The following is a 17,621-nucleotide window of genomic DNA, read 5'->3' on the forward strand; positions in this document are numbered from 1 at the left end:
ATTTGCCACAACAGGCATTTTTGTGCAATTTATTTATGTTTTATTGGGGAAAGAAAATCACACTGATGATGTAGAGGTCTCAAAAGCTCACAAAAGCCAACTTGGAAACCACCAGTTGCTAGGGAAAAATGTGTATTTCCAACTGGTTGGCGACTTGTTGTTGAAAGTGATCACAGACAGATGCACGATGCTGCACTGAAAACCTCTTGTGCCATTGCTTTGTTTGCTAATATTTGCTTTGTTTAGTACTTTACGCTAAACATAGCATGTTTAGTGTATTTATAACACTGAACAGTGAATACAAAAATAAACAAACAGCAAAATCAGTTTTCAAAATAGCAAACATCAGTTTTTTGGAGGACAAATGTCTGACTTGGCCAGGGTGAAAAAATAAGCTGTAAAAGAACCGTCACAGTCAATATAAAATATCAAAATCCCTCATTTAAATCAATAAAAAAGTTTTATCACTCCCAGCTCTGCTGAAAATGATGAGCTTTTCAATGAAAAAACACACACGTACCCGCCTCACATCGCCTTTCCTGGAACACGGATGCATCGGTTAGATATAATCGGTCTTTTTTGCCTTTGCTTCCACCAGCGTGCAGGCAGGCAGGCAGGCAGCAGGGTGGACGGGGCTGCTGGAGGTCGGCCCGGCTGCCAACAACCAGGAGTCTGAAATATGAAGTAGAGATGGTGGAGCGGCACAGAGAGATTAAGTAGCTGAGCTGCAGCGAGCCTCGCTGATTTCAGAGCCCTTGTGGGTGAATCCTCTCCCAGAGATCGAGTGTTATTGGTGAGCCGCTGGAAAGGGGTGAAGTTCTGGGTCGCGTGCAACCCGAGGCACACAAACACGGATCCGCACACACGTTTAAACGGCCTCAAACAGGAATTAAAACATCTACCCAGACAGGGATTAAAACGGCAGACATGCAGAAGAGTCCACATATCCACGAGGCACGCACACTAAGACTGCCAAGTCAGTTTGATGCCAGTTGTCTTAAATGTAGCGCCTGCATCGGTGTACTGCTTAAAGATTTTGAGTATTTCAAGCCCGTCTTCAGGTTTATTTAGTCTCTATATATGCTGAGAGTCAGTCACATGACCTGCGTAACATCAGTCTGTTAGAGTGATGACATCCTGTCATTTAGTCAGATGTTTCCATCCAGCTTCCTTTACCCACAGAAGTGACGGAGAGAGCCACGGCATGCGCACAATGTTTGCATCATCATTATCAACACAAGTCTAGTGAAGCATAGCCACACTTTTAAATGCTAAAATCTTTCAGTGTGTGTTTGTATGTGTGTGTTGCACAGTGTGGTATCTATAAAAGAGGTGTTCGCACCCGTCACACACGCACTCTGAGAGATCATGAATAGTGAAAATTCACCATAGCTCATTCTTAATCTTACTGTAGGAACAGGGCTGTGAGAGTGGTTTATCATGTATGTGTTTGTGCTCTTTAGGAAATATTCAAGAACAGTTTAATGAGCTGAAGAACTCTGACTAATGAGAGAGAAGAGCAGTTGTAACTTCTGGTGTTTGTGAGGCTTTTTTTTTTTTTAGCTTTTTTTAGCCTGATTTTACAGAAATCAGAAATTTTACAGTTTCAAAAGTAAAGCGCAAACGTCCTGGATGATAATTTCAGTCGTTTAATTCCATTAAACTTGACGCCGGTGGTGAGGTCCAGTTCAGTGACTCAAATTAGCAAAGCCGAGGCCTAGCAGGCAGCCACAGCTGCTGCTGTCTACCTTCCTAACTTTGAGCCTTAACATTGTCTAAAATGTCTGAGTTGTTTAAAAACTAAAGTCACACCATGCAGGTGAAACTATTCACAGAGACAAACCTGTGAACCCTGATGCTGGGAAGCTGGCTACATTAATATAGGAGTCTGTGGAGACTCGCTCGCTTTTGGGGTCGGTTTTTGGCACTCCTTCTTTCAGCCTCTGAGGTTTCCACTTAAATCGGACACGTAATGACAGTAACAGTAATAATGATGTATGTGAGCAAACGCAGCAGCTTGGCCTTCCACTTTCTCCTGCCTTAATAAAAATCTAGCCACCTTTAGCCTCCGTTCTATTAGTAGACTAGCTCTAACGGCGAGTCTGTTCTTAGAGCTCAAACTATTATCAGTCAGGAGAGGGACACGTGACTTTCTCTCACTTGCCGTGAATTCTGTGGTCAATCCGCTCTCAGACGAACGTCACGCAGAATTTGTGTGAGCGAGCTGGCTCGGTGAAAGACTGTAAATAGCCAACACAATTGACATTTGCATTCTCTGCCGGGTAACGTTGAGAAAATTTCAGCAGCAAGCAAACGAAGAAAATATCTGTGCCAATAATGAAATTTAACAAATGCCAGAAGTAAATAAAACAAAAGAAAAATCGAATATGTTACGACGACAGGAAAATAAAAACGAGCTAATCTATTATGCTGTAGAGTGCACTGTCAAAGATACACAGCATGCCTGTATTTGGTCCTGTGCTCTGCATTTGTAGCGCGTCTTTAATGCTTCTCGTATGTTGTGCAGTTTTATATTTTATTGTTCCTTCAGAGATAAAAATGTGTGATCTATTGGCCTCCGCATCTCCCAGCCTCGTGCACAGAAAAACACACATGCATGTTTCAGTAGATAAGGGACTTCTATCGTCGCAGGTAGACTGAAGGCGCACGCACACCTGCTCATCTAATGAGAGCACTATCACCTGGACTCTCCTGCCTCAATTAGCCTCTGTTCCTCCTTCAGCGAGAAACACACACACACACACACACACACAAAAACAGAGTCACTCAGGTTTATAGTATACACACAATACACTTCTGTCCCCAAGAGGACTTTGCCATTCTATGCTCTCCTGCACAGTGCAGCACTCAGCTCTTTAGCAGCATTAAATCAACAGGCCCACACCAACATACGGCACATCACATCATTATAGGTGGCACTGGGGAAATGTGGAGAATGGAAAACCTGAAGACTTTTTATATATATATATATATATATATATATATATATATATATATATATATATAGCTAGCGCACAAGACCGAGCACATATAGGAAAGAAATGGAGATCTTCCAGCTGTCATGCTGTCCTCATTGACTGTGGTGAAGGATCTCTCGGGTTGTATATACGAGTCTGTGTGTGTAGAGTCGTGTTAGCAGGAGTGTGTGAAGCAGGCAGTTGGTCTGCTATCTGTCACCGGATCTTATCTCGGTGTCCAGATACAGACAGGAGCTCTGCTGGTTTGTGAGGGCAGCAGAGAGGACCGCCGCTTCAAGACAGTCGCAGTTTCTTATCCACAAACTCGGCACCGCGCTGCTCTGCAGAGCGCCGTGCTTCTGATCGGCCTACTTTCCTATGCGACTGTCGCTCTGTCAGTCTAAAGTTGGGAGGACAGCTGAGCAAAATGATTACATTATGCATTAAATATGCTGCAGTGTCCAATTTTTCATTTTCCTCCTCTGTCTCCTTCAACCCTCTTTCTCCGTCCTGCTTCTTTCTAACAGATCCGATGGGAGAAGAACATCACGCTTGGAGAACCTCCTGGATTTTTACACTCATGGTGGTGGTATGTATACACTGATCTGTACTTTTCTATTTTTCTTGGCTACATACGCTTTTGTTTTTTCCAGCGGTTCACATGTATACTGTAAAGGTACCCTTAATGGAATGAAAGGAAGTGCAGAGGTGGAGAAGGACGGTAATTGCAGGGAATGCTAAGTGCATCATCTCACACATGTTTAAATGCTGCACTCCTGGCATCCCTCTGACTGACAAGTGAGTTAACGTCCCCTGGTCTGTTATTTAAACTGCTTTTTTATACCTCTCATTGAAGTGTGTGCACTGCTCAATTAGAGTCAAACTCGGAGACAGATCCTCTGTCCTGTGACAGTGTTTATAGTAACTCCAAACTGAGTAAAAAGCTAGCTGTAGGGAGATGCAGTGTGTATCTGTTATCCTCTAAAATGAGGGTAACAGCACATATTTTCAGACAGTCTGCCCGAGGAGATGTTGATAGTGTTGTAATGGGCTGTACACATGCGAAGGGTGAAAAATTGGATAAAAAATGAAATTAACAAAGACAGTTGGAAGTTGGAAAGACAGCTCAGTGGCTGTGAGTACCAGATGTTTGGTTTTCAAAATGTTCAGCGAGAACGTAGGCACCCTCTGTCCAATGGTAAATGGCCTGCATTTGTATAGCGCTTTTCTAGTCCCTAAGGACCCCAAAGCGCTTCACACTACATTCAGTCATCCAGCCATTCACACACACATTCACACACTGGCGATGGCAAGCTACATTGTAGCCACAGCTGCTCTGGGGCGCACTGACAGAGGCGAGGCTGCCGGACACTGGCGCCACCGTGCACTCTGACCACCACCAGTCAGGGGTTTTAGAAACATAGACATAATTTTTATAATTTTGCATCTGTGATCTTCCGCGGTAGATCCTAAATCAAATAATCACGATGTGCATGAAGTGCAGACGTTCAGCTTTAATCCAAGTAGTTTTAACCCTAACCTGTTTTTGTACAATGGCCTCCATTTTTCAGAGGCTCATACGTAATCAGACCGTAGACTGACGAGCAGTCTCATAGCCAGGTGAGTCCTGTTCCCTCTTCTGTTTTTTTTCATGAAAAATTGAGCAGATAAGCGATCTGCTGATGATTCCAAGTATTAAACTTGAATTTGATATCAGTTCTCTGGAACTTCCACTGTGAGGTCCAAAGAAGTGTTGATACACGTGAAGTAAGCTATCACTGAGCCAAAAACACACCTATAAGAGGGACAGCAAAAACTTCAGCACTGGCCAAATCAAGAGTTACTTTTTATTGGCCAGCTCAGCAGTACCAAAGGCCTGAAAGACCACAGAAGACAACCAAATGATGTTAGTGTTCTTTACTTGGTTAAGGACATGTGGAGAGAGCGTTCTTAGGAGGCAGGAGTACCACTGTCAACATCTGGGATCAATCAAAGTGCAAACCGCTGGTTACAGCCAAGATAAGACTTGACTTGGCCAGAAAACATCTAAAAGTGTGCCTACTTGTGGAAAAAGATTGTTTGGACAGATGAAACCCAGGTTAACTTTTACCAGCCTGATGGGAAGAGAAACATTTGGAAAAGGAAAGGAAGAGCTCATTACCTGTCAAACACAGTGGAGGCAGTCATGTCTTGGGCATGTATGGCTGCTAATGGAACCGCGTCACTAGTGGTTACTGATGATGTGACTGCTGATAGAGGTAGCAGGATGAATTTTGAAGTATAGTTCTGACTGACTTCCTATCTCACCTGCACCTCTGATGGGTATTGTACAGAAACGTTATGGCTGCAGTGAATTGGTAAAAAGATCCTTGAAATGTGTTTATTCTTTTGGTGTTTTTAGGATGACTCAGGTATGACTATAAGATAAGGAGTGTGGTTTTTGTCACAGCATGCCACGACCTCGCCTGCTGCGTGGCAATATCAGCGGGTTGAACTAAAATAAACAACCCTCTTTTTTTAAAGAACCCTGGCATGCACTTGACTCACAATGACCCTTCACCTCCTTCTGCGTGTCCGTCCCAGCTGTCCTGCTCCCCTCTGGGGAAGCGAGCCTCCCGGTTGGAAAACCTCTGCTCTGTCATCAAGCTTGTTTGGCCTGATGCTTCATTTAATGGAACAAGGCTCTGACGTGGGCCGTGCCTCTTTTCTTTCAGCTCCTTTAAACAAATCTGTCAGATCTCTTAATGCTGGGTAAATAGAAGACAGTGTTTTTTTATCTGGCTGGAAGAACAGGGTCAGTGGAATTACAGCCTGGCACGTACCATGTTTTTCTCCATGTCTGAATTAAAAGGAATAAGAACACCCAAAAGTAGGATTTCCCCTTTCCGCTTGTCAGCCAGCTAATAGAAAATCCAACTCTAATGCGAAGAGGGAGAGAAAACAGGCAGGACAGAAGAAGCTGGGTAGCTGGAACGGACGCAGACAAAGAATCAAGCAGCAGAGCATCAAGGAGGTTGAGAGGCTGAATCCTCAGCAAGGCAGCAGGAGAGGCAAAGAGAAGGGATAAGAGGTTTGACAGGGCCCGCTTTGTTTGTCATTCATGCTATCCTGCTCATCCCCAAAGCCCCCGGCTGGCCCTGTGTAATAAACCCGGACATGCAGCTTCGTTCATTCATCCTCCAGGCCCCAGTGTGTGTTGTGATTGTGTAGCCTGTTGACACGGTTCATAATGGCCCTTAAAGAACCTGGCTTCTCTCAACCTGACAGCTCTCAATTGGATCACTACCAGTAATACTGACAGAATGACATACACAAACATACAGTGCAGCCCAAGTTTGCTCTTGCCTGAACCAATAAGAGCGCTCAGGGAGCCGTGTGTGTGCACGCACGCGTGCGTGTGTGTGTATGAGGCAAATGGAAAGGGAAACTGAGCACTTCTAGTGTATTTTCACTGTACTGATATATTTCAGTAGTGCAGGATATGATACTATGTGTGTGTGTGTCAGAGAGCAGTTGGAGAGTAGGCTGCTGATTAGCCATGCAGGGCAGGGCAGGCTGAAGTGTAGTGTGACCTAGCTAAGGGGCGTCTGTCTGGGCCACGCAGCACGTGGACACGGATACTCAGTGGGAGTGGGGTCTGGGGGGTTGGCTGTGGGAGGAGAAAGAGGGCGGAGCCCCCTGTCCATCCCTAAACCAGCCGGCACCCCCTCTCCCCCCCTCCCCCCTCCAACCTCCAGCCTCCCCCAAAACAAAAGCTCCAGATGGTAGGAAAGCCACCAGCCTCCCTCATCCCTCACCCTTCTCCCCCCACCCCTCCCTCAACCTTTGTCTGGAGGCCTGTCCCTTTGTTTGCGGAAGAGAGACCCCCGAATGGATTAACTCTTTACATTCCAGCCTCTTTTGTGTTAAAAAGCCAAATCTAAGACCCCGACCCCACAGCCACCCCGGCCCCCTCCCCCCCTTTTAGTGTCTCATTGGGGCTTTCTTCCCTCTGTCTTTGCCTCTGTGGCTGTTTCCTGTAGGGCACCATTGGTGGGTAGGTTGGGGGGGGGGGCTTCAGAATAAGAGCGTGGCTCTAAGAAGGGGGAAGGGGAGGGAGGCTGGTAGCGGGGGTCACTCATCCACGTCTGTTGTTATGGGTGGACGGATAAAGAAAAGGCTCAGTGAGGGCTGCAGGTGTTGATTGTGTCATTAGCTCGCTCTCTATTGGCCGCCGCTAGTTGTCTCCTCCTTATCCCAAAATCGATTGCTTTAACCAGTTTTCACTGGATGGCCACTGAATTCTCCTTCATCCCAATGCACACACACACACAGCCACAACAACAGTATGAACTGTAGAGGGATCTTCTCTGTGATAGCCTCTAGCTGAAATTCTTGTTTGTGGGGGCAGAGCAAACAAAGTGAGAGTAGCCATCCGATGCTCCCAAATGTCTGGACTGTTCTTTGACATCCTTCTGTATCTCCTTCTGTTTAGTCCCCTTTATTTTTGCCTAAATAATCATTTATTCTCACTCTTGATTGCTTTTTTTTTCTTTTGTTTTTAAGTGATGGTGATTAAACTGTAATTTTGTTGGTTTATATTCCAAGGGGGAGATACACTACATGTAAATATAAGCTACTTTTAGACTGCTCCCTTACTCATAAGGGGTCACCACAGCGGGTTGCTCAGCACATTTTGATTTGTCAGAATTTCCTGTTTCAACCCCCACGGGATCTGTGTCTCCTTCCAGTAACAAGGAAGCGACACAAACAGGGGATTTTTTGATTCTTGGCTGAATAGTGGTGGTAAATACATGTAAACATAATCCATTATTAATGCTAGCGTCACCAGCAGTGAAATCCTCTACAGTGACAGAGACCTCAACAGCTGTGATAGTTGTTTGGCGGTAACATGAAGTGTAAGCACAGAACAAGGACTATTAAACAAGATGCGCCTAGCTTGCTTGCTAACATGCTAGCTAGCTTTGTGTCACAGGCATCTGCAGCCTTTCTCAGTTTAAGAAGTCTGTGTAGACTTAAAGTTTGAAGTCTCTCCTTCATACTTTTTAGTCAAAAGTTATGAGCTCCAAGTTTAATAACACTGTCTTAGTTTCAGTGGTGATGGCCAACCAATGCATATGCAACACTAGGAGGTAGCACTTTACTATAACTCACACTTAATACAGTCAAATCAGTGGAAACCTGAAAAATCTGAAAAGCATACAGTTTACTGCTGCAGTGAGCTGAATTTAACTTTTCACAGTGTGTGAGAGTTGGATGAACTGAAATCAAAGGTTTCCTTATTCTGTCAGTTATTTCATGGTGCAAATACACTATAAAAGAAAGTTGGTGATTTGGTGTCTTACTTTACTAAAGTTATCAAAAGGTCGCTTACTGAACTTAAATTGGTTCAGTCCAGAAGAATTAGTTCCCGTCACACAGGCCTAGAGACTTCTTGGCAACCAACCGTGTGTATTCCCCGATTGATTGGCGAGTGGTTGCTGGCACTCACCAGGTGATATTAGTCACAAAGAGGTTGATTTCAGTGCGTTGGTTTGACACAGTGGCTGCCAGCAACTTCGCCAACTGATAGGTGAATATACCTTCTTGCCAACTGGTTTCCAGGCCTGTGTGGTGGGGTCTGACTTTCAGATACTACTCTGTCGACCAACTGCAAATGTTTGTGAAATCAGCGAAAGTTGAAAGAATACTATTTTGGGATTCCTAGACAGACAAAATATTTCCTATTAGCCATGTCATGCACAGTTATCCCCCCTGCAAGGAGAGGAGGCCCGAATGTCTTTGCTGTTACTGCGTAATTATTCTGGGCATCATTAAGCTTGATCACTAAGCCTCAGTCACTGCCTCTGTGACTGTTGTTCTGTGTGAGCGGGCTCTTTGTCTTTGGGTCTCAAGTTTGACAGCTTAATTTTTCTCGTGGGTCAGGTTTGTTTTGCAGGACTTTCTTCAGTCACAGTTACTGTATTATTACACCATTTCCAAAGGCAGGTCCTGTGACGGACAGGGAACCTGTTCAGGGTGTAACTCGCCTCGTGCCCTGGGATAGACTCCGGCCGCTCTCTGCTAAATAAGGTTGAGGAAACAGACTGTTGAATGTGCACATGGAGCATTTCTGGTTTATAAGGCACGATGATGATAAAAGATCAATGCGCTGAGTTGTTTTCTTTTATACTCGTGCCGCATCCTGATCTCCATCTCTGTCTTAATTTTTATTTCCGTCTCCCTGCTGACTGACCGACGGACTGAGTGACGCACACAGGATTAAACCAGCTACCAGCAGCCTGCGTGGCTGTCTTTCAGTGTCTTTGTTTACCCTCTTTATTGTACTGGAAAAGCACATTGTAACCACTGGCTCTGTGAGGCCACAGTTAATTGCAAATAATTATCGTGATGGCATTTAATTTTAGTAATTGTCATCTTCTGGACGGCTGGACGCTAATCCTTTCCTCCTCTGTTCAGGATACAAAGAGCGCGTGTTTGTGTGCGCCGGCCACGCTGGCTCGTATATTTTAGTCTTGTTTCTGATTTGAATAAATAAAAGAGTTTATATGACCCCCAAGCTGTAATTTAAATCTCTCCTGTGACTCTTCAAAGTAAGAGCTGTTAAACTTTGCATCCTTTGTACAGAGTCGTGTGGCTTAAACCACTAGTTACATCCCATAATACTATAAAGAGCTTCCCATGATGAGATGATTAGATTGAAATGATTAGATAATTGGATAGAAATTTTACTATAACAAGGGTGTGCAAGATTTCTCGCAGATTGCTGTTGCTAATTAACTGCAAATGTTGACTCCCTAGATCATTTCTACAGATTAGTTTTTCTGAAAAGGATGGGACAACAACTGTGTGTTATTCTTCTAAATGTGGGTGGCCCTATATTAAAAAGGTAAAAAAAAAAAAGCGCTGGCAATGGTCCCATCCTACATATACCTGGATTCGGTCCTACTGATGCACTGAAGCTGCCCTATGGGGTCTAAATTGGGTGAATATTAGAAAGATTTTGCTCGTTAATCTAACACTTCCTCACACTTTCTGCCTCTCTCTATGCAGAAAAAGTGTAAAACCTCAGAAATAATATCAGAAAAATGAAAGTATTTGTTTCCGCGTTTAGTCCTCTCCGGCAGTGATCCTCCTTCAGATTATGCAGAGAGACGGAATGAGATTTGCCTGCGCCGGCTCAGACAGACGCAGGTCAGCTGTTCAAATCGTAATATATTTCAGACTTCACAGGCCAGGAGATGTTAGATCACCTTCCCCTACCCCTGCGACTGCACCTGGTTGTGTCTTTTCTGTAACAAACTGCAACCCGCGTCCCATTTCATTTCCCCGAGAGCTGATTGGATTTGCGATGGTCGCGCCTTCACGCCGCACCTCGTCTCTGACAGAGCAGCAATCTCTTTAACACCAACCGATAGATATGATAATGTACACTGGCTTTATTGCCGAGTGACAGAAGGGCGGCACAACACACAGGCACGCGCACTCACGCACAATGTGTTCACCACCAGCTTTGCACAGTCCCGCCCTGTTCCTCGGTGCCCTCCTCGTCTAGAAGGGACCCCAGCGCGCACTGAACGCCTCAGGGCACCGACTCTGCCTTTTAATCTTTAAATACTCTAATAACACATTTCTATTTTAGTTCAGATGCTTTGAAAGGTTGGTACCTCGTGCTGCGGGGTTCAAAGTTATTGTTTATTGTTCGTTTTTATTTTTAGGACACCCATTGTTGCTCTCTGGTTTCCTTGACGCCCTCAAATAGCAAAGAAAATTAAAAAAAAAAAATCAAAGGACAATGAAGGAATGTGTAGATTGCTGATCAACAATGTTCTGTAATAACTATATTCAAGAGATAATAACACAGAAGCATAAAAATCACGCATCCTGCGCAATGAAAAATGACCAGTATGTGACAGGGTGCTGCCGAGCCACTCTCTGACAGTTACGGGCGATCAGCTAATATTTTCTGCTCCATTTCGCAGTCTGTCACATCAAGTGTCACGGCTGTTCCTAACATCAGCACAAAGAATGCATGTTAGAGTTTATTTGCACCTTTAAGTGGCAAAAAAAAAAAATCCTCCCGTGACTTCAGCATTTCTTGTTTTTAATATTCTGTCCGTGAAGTCAGCACCAAGGAGAAGCAGCACTCCTTTATTTCAGTGCAGTAATTAAGAGCCCATTTGGAGCGGGACCTGGTGGCCTCCGATGCCCTGAAGGAGTTGGATTGGTCTAATTAACTAATATGAACACTGCTGATTGGGCAGTAAGTAACATAATCACAGCTGATTGGTCAATAACCTGCAGGTCACCGGGACAGGCCGAGGGGAACATTTGGAGGTCCTTCCTGGTAATTTGGACCCGAGCTGCTGGCTGGACTGCGTGATAGTGTGGAGGCTAAAGAGAAGCCTGCCGTGGTGTATGTGTGTGTTTGTGTTTGTGTGTGTGGATGGCTGGAAAAGTGCTGAGATTTTAAATGGTTTTTAAAGCAAAAATGATTAAATCTGATGCGCTCACTACAAAATATTATTTTTCTGCGGCTAGTCAGACAAAACAAAACAAGCAAATTAAAGGTGTCAGCCTTTAAAATTCTGATGACAGTAGAGACATTGATCAGCAGATTTATCAATACTGAAAATAATTGTTAGTCACAGCTAACAGTTGTCATCGTCAACCACATTGTCAGGTCAGCTCTGCCGTTTCTGTTGGACGCGTTTTGATCACATAATATCTCGTTCATATCATAATGTTGTTAATTTTAAAACACATGTTCTTAGGAACTTTTGCAATCAGGGCCAAGAATCAGCCAATCACACTGATGTTTCGGTTCATCGGTGCCGTTTTATGTTCTTTGGATGGTTTTGATGAGACAACATTGAAAAGTGCTGTCACCGGAGCTCGTGACTCATACTGACGTTGACGGCTTCTTGGTCTATTTTTGAAAAGTTTGTCTCAAACTGAGCTATCAAGAAATCATTTTATACCTGCTTTGCTTTTTTTTTTATCTACATGATATTCTTCTTCTTCTGTTTTAACCACCTTTTGCCATGAACCTGGTGTGTCTGTGGCCTACAGATGAAAGTGTCTAACTGCTGTTACTGTCCTGTGTGCACAGTGTATTCTGGGATCTGTACTGCGCTGCCCCGGACCGGAGGGAGACGTGCGAACATTCCAGCGAGGCCAAGGCTTTCCATGACTATGTGAGTGAACTTAACCAACCCTCCCGCGGTGTACAAGTACACACACATCCACATGCTCGTGAACACCCACGATCACACAGACCGTGCATCAGAAAGAAGGGACTATCTTGTTTGAGATAATGCTGCTGGTTCTTGTTTTGACACGTTTGTTTCTTACCGTCTGCGTGTCTGCTCTTCCTGGTTGCAGCCTCCGTTTGTGGACGGGGCTTGCTGCGAGCCAGACGTCTGAAATGGCGTGCTTTTAAAAAATGCAACACCCGTGAACACCACTTGTATATTTTATGGAAAAGCCCTTAGACTTCCATCTTTAAATTTTTAAAATACAATAGGGTGTTTGTGGCAACGTTCAATATTTAACTCAATCTGACTGATTACATATATTTTTCCTATCAGCTGCTTCAGCGGTGCAGCTCAGCTGGTGGCCACACTTCCTGTTCTAGTGAATCTGTCGCCGAGGTTAAAGGTCACTGTTCTGCCTGACTATTTATCGTTCCACTCGTGGCTTCAGTAAAGGTCAAATCACATGAAGCAGCTGGTTGATCGCACCATTACATCTACACACACATTTGCACACAATAGCTGCTTATGATAGTTGTGGCAGAGGATGGCCCGGGTGCTGCAAGGTCAGGGCCTGAGCCCCCGTGACCCCTGTCTTCTGCACAATCAGACCAGTAGATCAAACATGCACATTTTCTGCAGGCCAGCACAAAGCGAGCGTCTGTTTTCTCGTGACTGCGGGCCACGCAGGCTTAACCTCCTCACTTTGTCATCTTTTTTCAAATTGTTTTTTTGTTCTTTAGCTGCAAGGGTTTTCTCTTTTGGCTTGTCCACACTATGATAAATATTTGCATCATGCCGCGTGGTGTATATTTGAGTAAGGATTACACGTTGTGCGGATGTTGACTGGACAGACTGCTTCAGCTGCGAGATTATCGTTCCACCCGGGCAGAAGTTAAACCTGAAATGGATTAGAGGCGCGTTTCTCGCCATCCGTGTTTCATTCAGGCCGTTTTAACTCGTAGCCTGTCACCCGTCCAGTTGAACTCTCTTATGAGGTTTGACGGCAAAAGTGCGAGCGCTTGTCAGCTGAACAGATTACATCTGTCGCGCATGTACCATGCATGCACTAGTTGATGTGTGCGTCTCCTCGCCTCGTCTCTGTGTGTGTGCATGTGTTGGACCACCATAAGATTAATTACATGGTTAATTAAACCTAGTAGTTAATTAAATCTGACAACTGTGTCTAATTAATCTAAATGCCATATAATTTCTTACACCTTTCTCCAGAGGTAGGCCAGCTGGATACCTGCATGTCAGCTATTTAACGGCTCTGGTTTGACAGCCCTGGTCAATATATGTCTGAACCTCTGGCTGGAAATTCTGCCAACCTGCCGACATATTTTAAACGTGTTTCAGTCTTTGTTTGCGTAAACTGGTTAGCTGAGAATCCGAATCGCTGCTGCTGCTCCTCGGCATTGGACTGCATAGACAAAACATAGAGTCAAGCTGTAGTTTAGGGGTTAAAGTGCTGATGTGAATCAGAGGTTCAGAAGTATATTGAGCTTGTTTTTACTAAAATATAGTAAAGATAGGTAGAGAGAGGAGGCAGGTGCTCTGTTGGTGTTGTGGTAAAGTGATAAACGCATCCTAAAGAGGAACTTGATGAGCATTTAGAACTGCTGAGACGCTCTGTTTTTGATCTTCGACCTCACTCAAGGTCACAAGGTCAGCCTGTGCGAACTCTCAGCTCGTGACTGCTGATTTGCTGCGATTAGGAGTTTAAAGATAGAAATATTTGTCATTTTATGGTTTCGCTTAATGATGCATGCGATGTGCAGGTGTTTTTCACAAACTTTCAAAAAAAGCTAGTGCAGCCTTCCGATTTGAGATAGACACAGGGTGCAGGAAACTGTTTGAACACAAATGCAGAAATCTGAATACAAATCCAACGAAAAAGAAAGTGTAGAAAAACTGCATTTTACGCAGGGTCCTCTTTTATAAATCATTGTACCCACGTACTTCCTTATTTAATCAATGGCATATAAAATCAGTGTTTGCACCTCAAGTTATTGGACACGGCAATTAAAAGAAACACAAGAAAGAAGCACAAATTTCACAGAATTTAAAACTCAGACGCTCACCTGAGAAGTGGGGAAAAGAAACGGTCTCAAATCTGTAATTGTGAACGGCAAAAAGTGCAAAAATGTCACGCAGGTTATCGCCTTGGCGAGGACCACAGCAGAGAGGAAAAGGAAAGGCTGTAATACAAATAAGAGACAAAAAGGCATCAGTTCACACAAGGAAAGCAGGCGGCTATTTATAGCTCCCGCAATTAATTTAGTGTTTGCTATGAAGAGAGAATTCTCTATATCAACATAGGTAGGCGTGTTTGAGAGGCAGAAACAACTATATTTATGAGAAGCAGCTGTCCGTTTTATCTTATGTTTACATACTTTCACTTTTCACCTTTGCTTTCACTCACTGGTTTGGTATAGCCACAAAACTAGTTAGTGATGTTTAGGACAAAAAGACTGCACCTGGGTTAAAATATCGTCTTTACAGCATTAACTTTCCTGTTTAGTGTTTTACGTCGACGCCGACGATAGAATGTGCTTGAAAATCCAGGCCAAAGGTCAAAAGGAAAGGAAATCGTGTGCCGTCAGTTTGAGTCGGTAATTGAAAAAAAAGAAAGTTTGAGTCGATAATCGTGGACCTCGTGCTACCTTATTATAAAAGAAAAGTATAAATTATACTGCTTTGAATTCATGCTTTGCTAAATAAAGTTGCAGAGTTGTTTTGGCTTAGGAGTCCTAATAAAGCATAGAGGGTGTGGCAGAGGCTCTGACAGTGCACGACAAGGTGCGAGTAAGCACATGTGCTATTGTGACCATTCCCGCACGTGTCTTTGTGTGTCTGCGTGACGGCGAGAGCCAGAGCATCGGGGTCGAAGCGCGTGAATCCCCAGGGTGACGAGGGGTCTGTCTGCCTCTGATTAACTCTGGCTCTTCGGTCCCCGCAGACTGACGGCCCGATCGAGTCTCTATCAAGGCCCCTTGCTGATAACGGCTCCCTCGCTCCCCCGAGTCCGCCCGGATCACGGAGTGAAAAACAACACGGCTCCCGGGAGCCGCGCACTCCACTCTGTGTGCAAGCTCAGCAGGAGCGGTGGAAGGGGAACGTGTGTGAGATAAACCAGGATTGCTTTTGTTTTTATTAATGCTTCTTCTTACATGTAATTTATGGTCTGCCTGGCCTCTATAGAGGTGTACGCTGTCACTTTGCTGCGGATAACAATGAGAAAATATCAGCAAAGTGCCATAAAATTGATATCTAGAAACACAGTTTGATTATTTGTTTCCTCAAACTAATTTGGTTGCCAGGCAACGCTGAGCCGGAGTACAGTCTTAGTTACAGATTTGGTTTGGCTCAGCTCAGTTTGGCTCAATTTGGCCCGATTTGAAGGCACCTCTTACTCAGCCCTGTCCTGCTGGCCCCCTCTGAGAGCAATGATGTAGACTTTGTGGACTCTCCAGTTTGGGAAAGATAATGGAATATAATGTGCTAATCCCCAGATCTGGGGACTGGTTGACAGCTAATCCAGGGGAATGTGGTGGGATTGGAGCCCTGGCCTCCCTCCCAGAAATGGAGGCCTCTGACTAGAAGGGTAGCTGGTTGCTTTCACCCTTGAATGGCGAATCTGCTATTGTAGACACTCTCACGTAAACACTCCCACTTGCAGCAGCGCTTGTGTGCATATCCCACTCCCACACGCTCTCATGCAAATGAATACACGCACTCAAAGTAAGCGAGATGATGCCGTATCATAAAGAGCTGGAACAGCCTGAAGTCTTGTACCTCTGTAAAGTAATTTGAGTGTTCGCTCTTGTCGTCTTAATTGTCGGAATTGTGTTTCTGTCCTTCCTCTTCACGTCGCCCTTTAATCACGTTTATTTCCTAAAAGAGATCCGCGCATCTCATGGTCCTCTTTTCTGCTGGAATTTGGATGTTCCTCAAAAGAGCACTTTGTTGAGGAAATGTGTTTGATTATAAGAACATGGCACGTCTTTAGTAACTCAATATGAATGATTAAAGCACGTGAGCTTTGTGATGAAGAAAGCATACATATTGACGGACGAGCACGCACACACACAGAGAATGAGTCGCTGTCTTCTCCATCTCAGACACGCGTGCATGCACTTGCAGTCTCAAACAAACAGTCTTTCAGGAAGCGAGCCGCTCGCCTCGCTGCTGCAGACATTTTGCTTTGCCCCAGCCAGAGGTCGCAACCCCAAACATCTGCGATTCACGCCAATCCGGGTTCACCGCCTGCAGAGCGACACGGATTTAGTGCCACAAGTGCGTCACTCACGTCGCAGTGCTTCACTGACTCCTCTCAGCTCTCGGCTTACTGATGCAAACTGTCACGATAATGGCTGAGATGGAGGAGTCAAAAACAGGGATTCAGCTTTGAACGTTTCACCTTTTCCCGAAATAGAGCGCATTAAGAAAACCGTCATGAAAGCCCTCGTGAACATGATAAGGCGCTCGAGCATTAGCTGCATATTTGATTGTTTGATCGACAGAAAATTTTAACATTTTGAAAATGCAGTCGCTCTCTCACGTTCCGTCTTTACATCAGCAAAACTTCCATTTACATTTTAATTTATATTTTCAGTTTGTCTGCTAATTATGTTCTTGATTAATGTCAAAAAAGTCAGAAAATATTCCCCGCCAGTGTTTTTCAGAGACCAAGGAGACATTACTTACAGTCTTGTTTCACCATTCTGAAATCATATTTGCTTTTATTAAAAGACTAACAGATTAATGACAGTCAAACAGTTGTCAGTATATTTTCTGTTGGTTGACCGGTTGATTGAGTAATTAACTTCTTGCTTCTGCTCTACACTGAGTCACTTCAACCAGGAAAACGAGTGCCGCAGCTCTAATCTGATCTCTTCCCAGCATGCCGTTTGCAGACCGTAGATAGATGGAGATGCAGTGTTGGCTGTTGCCTGGCTATTCTTTGAGCGGGTTAAACATTTGTTAGGCTCGACCACAGTAACAGGTGGCACGATGGGAGGAGCTGCGCTCTGTAAACAAGCGTTGATGGCCAAGCCTTTGTCTGGACTCTGTGTGGGATTTTGTGTGGGTTTTTTTTTTCATCACTGCTACTCACTACGTTACCAGGTGCTCACTTGCCATTTTTTTATGCCACACGTCTGCATGAAACCTTCCTTCCCTGTCAAAGCGCTCTTTGTCCCCATCCTCTTTTTTTTTTTTTCATGAAATTTACTCATCCTGCACCGTTTTTTTTTCCTGCTTCAGTTCCTCTCAGGTCTTTTTCGCCATCCTCCAACCCCCTCCCGCCGTGCTTTCTTTGCCTTCCTCTCTGTTCCACGCTCTCTTTCTTATTCCTCCCCCTCTCTCCTTTGCCGCCCTCCCTCCC

The 17,621-nt window shown here is 44.5% G+C and overlaps 1 protein-coding gene across 2 annotated transcripts in view; it reads left to right on the forward strand.

Moving 5' to 3' along the window:
- ssbp4 (single stranded DNA binding protein 4) overlaps nt 1-17,621 on the forward strand; it is an 82,503-nt gene that overhangs the window by 12,696 nt on the left and 52,186 nt on the right. For both annotated transcript variants that reach the window (XM_035907531.2, XM_006790337.3), the window contains exons 3-4: nt 3,506-3,567; nt 12,091-12,175. In XM_035907531.2, coding sequence (XP_035763424.1) covers nt 3,506-3,567; nt 12,091-12,175 — 147 coding nt within the window. The remainder of the gene's footprint in view (nt 1-3,505; nt 3,568-12,090; nt 12,176-17,621) is intronic.

Source organism: Neolamprologus brichardi, chromosome 23 (assembly GCF_056152115.1).
Source record: "Neolamprologus brichardi isolate AB-2024 chromosome 23, ASM5615211v1, whole genome shotgun sequence".
Classification (NCBI taxonomy): Eukaryota; Metazoa; Chordata; class Actinopteri; order Cichliformes; family Cichlidae; genus Neolamprologus; species Neolamprologus brichardi.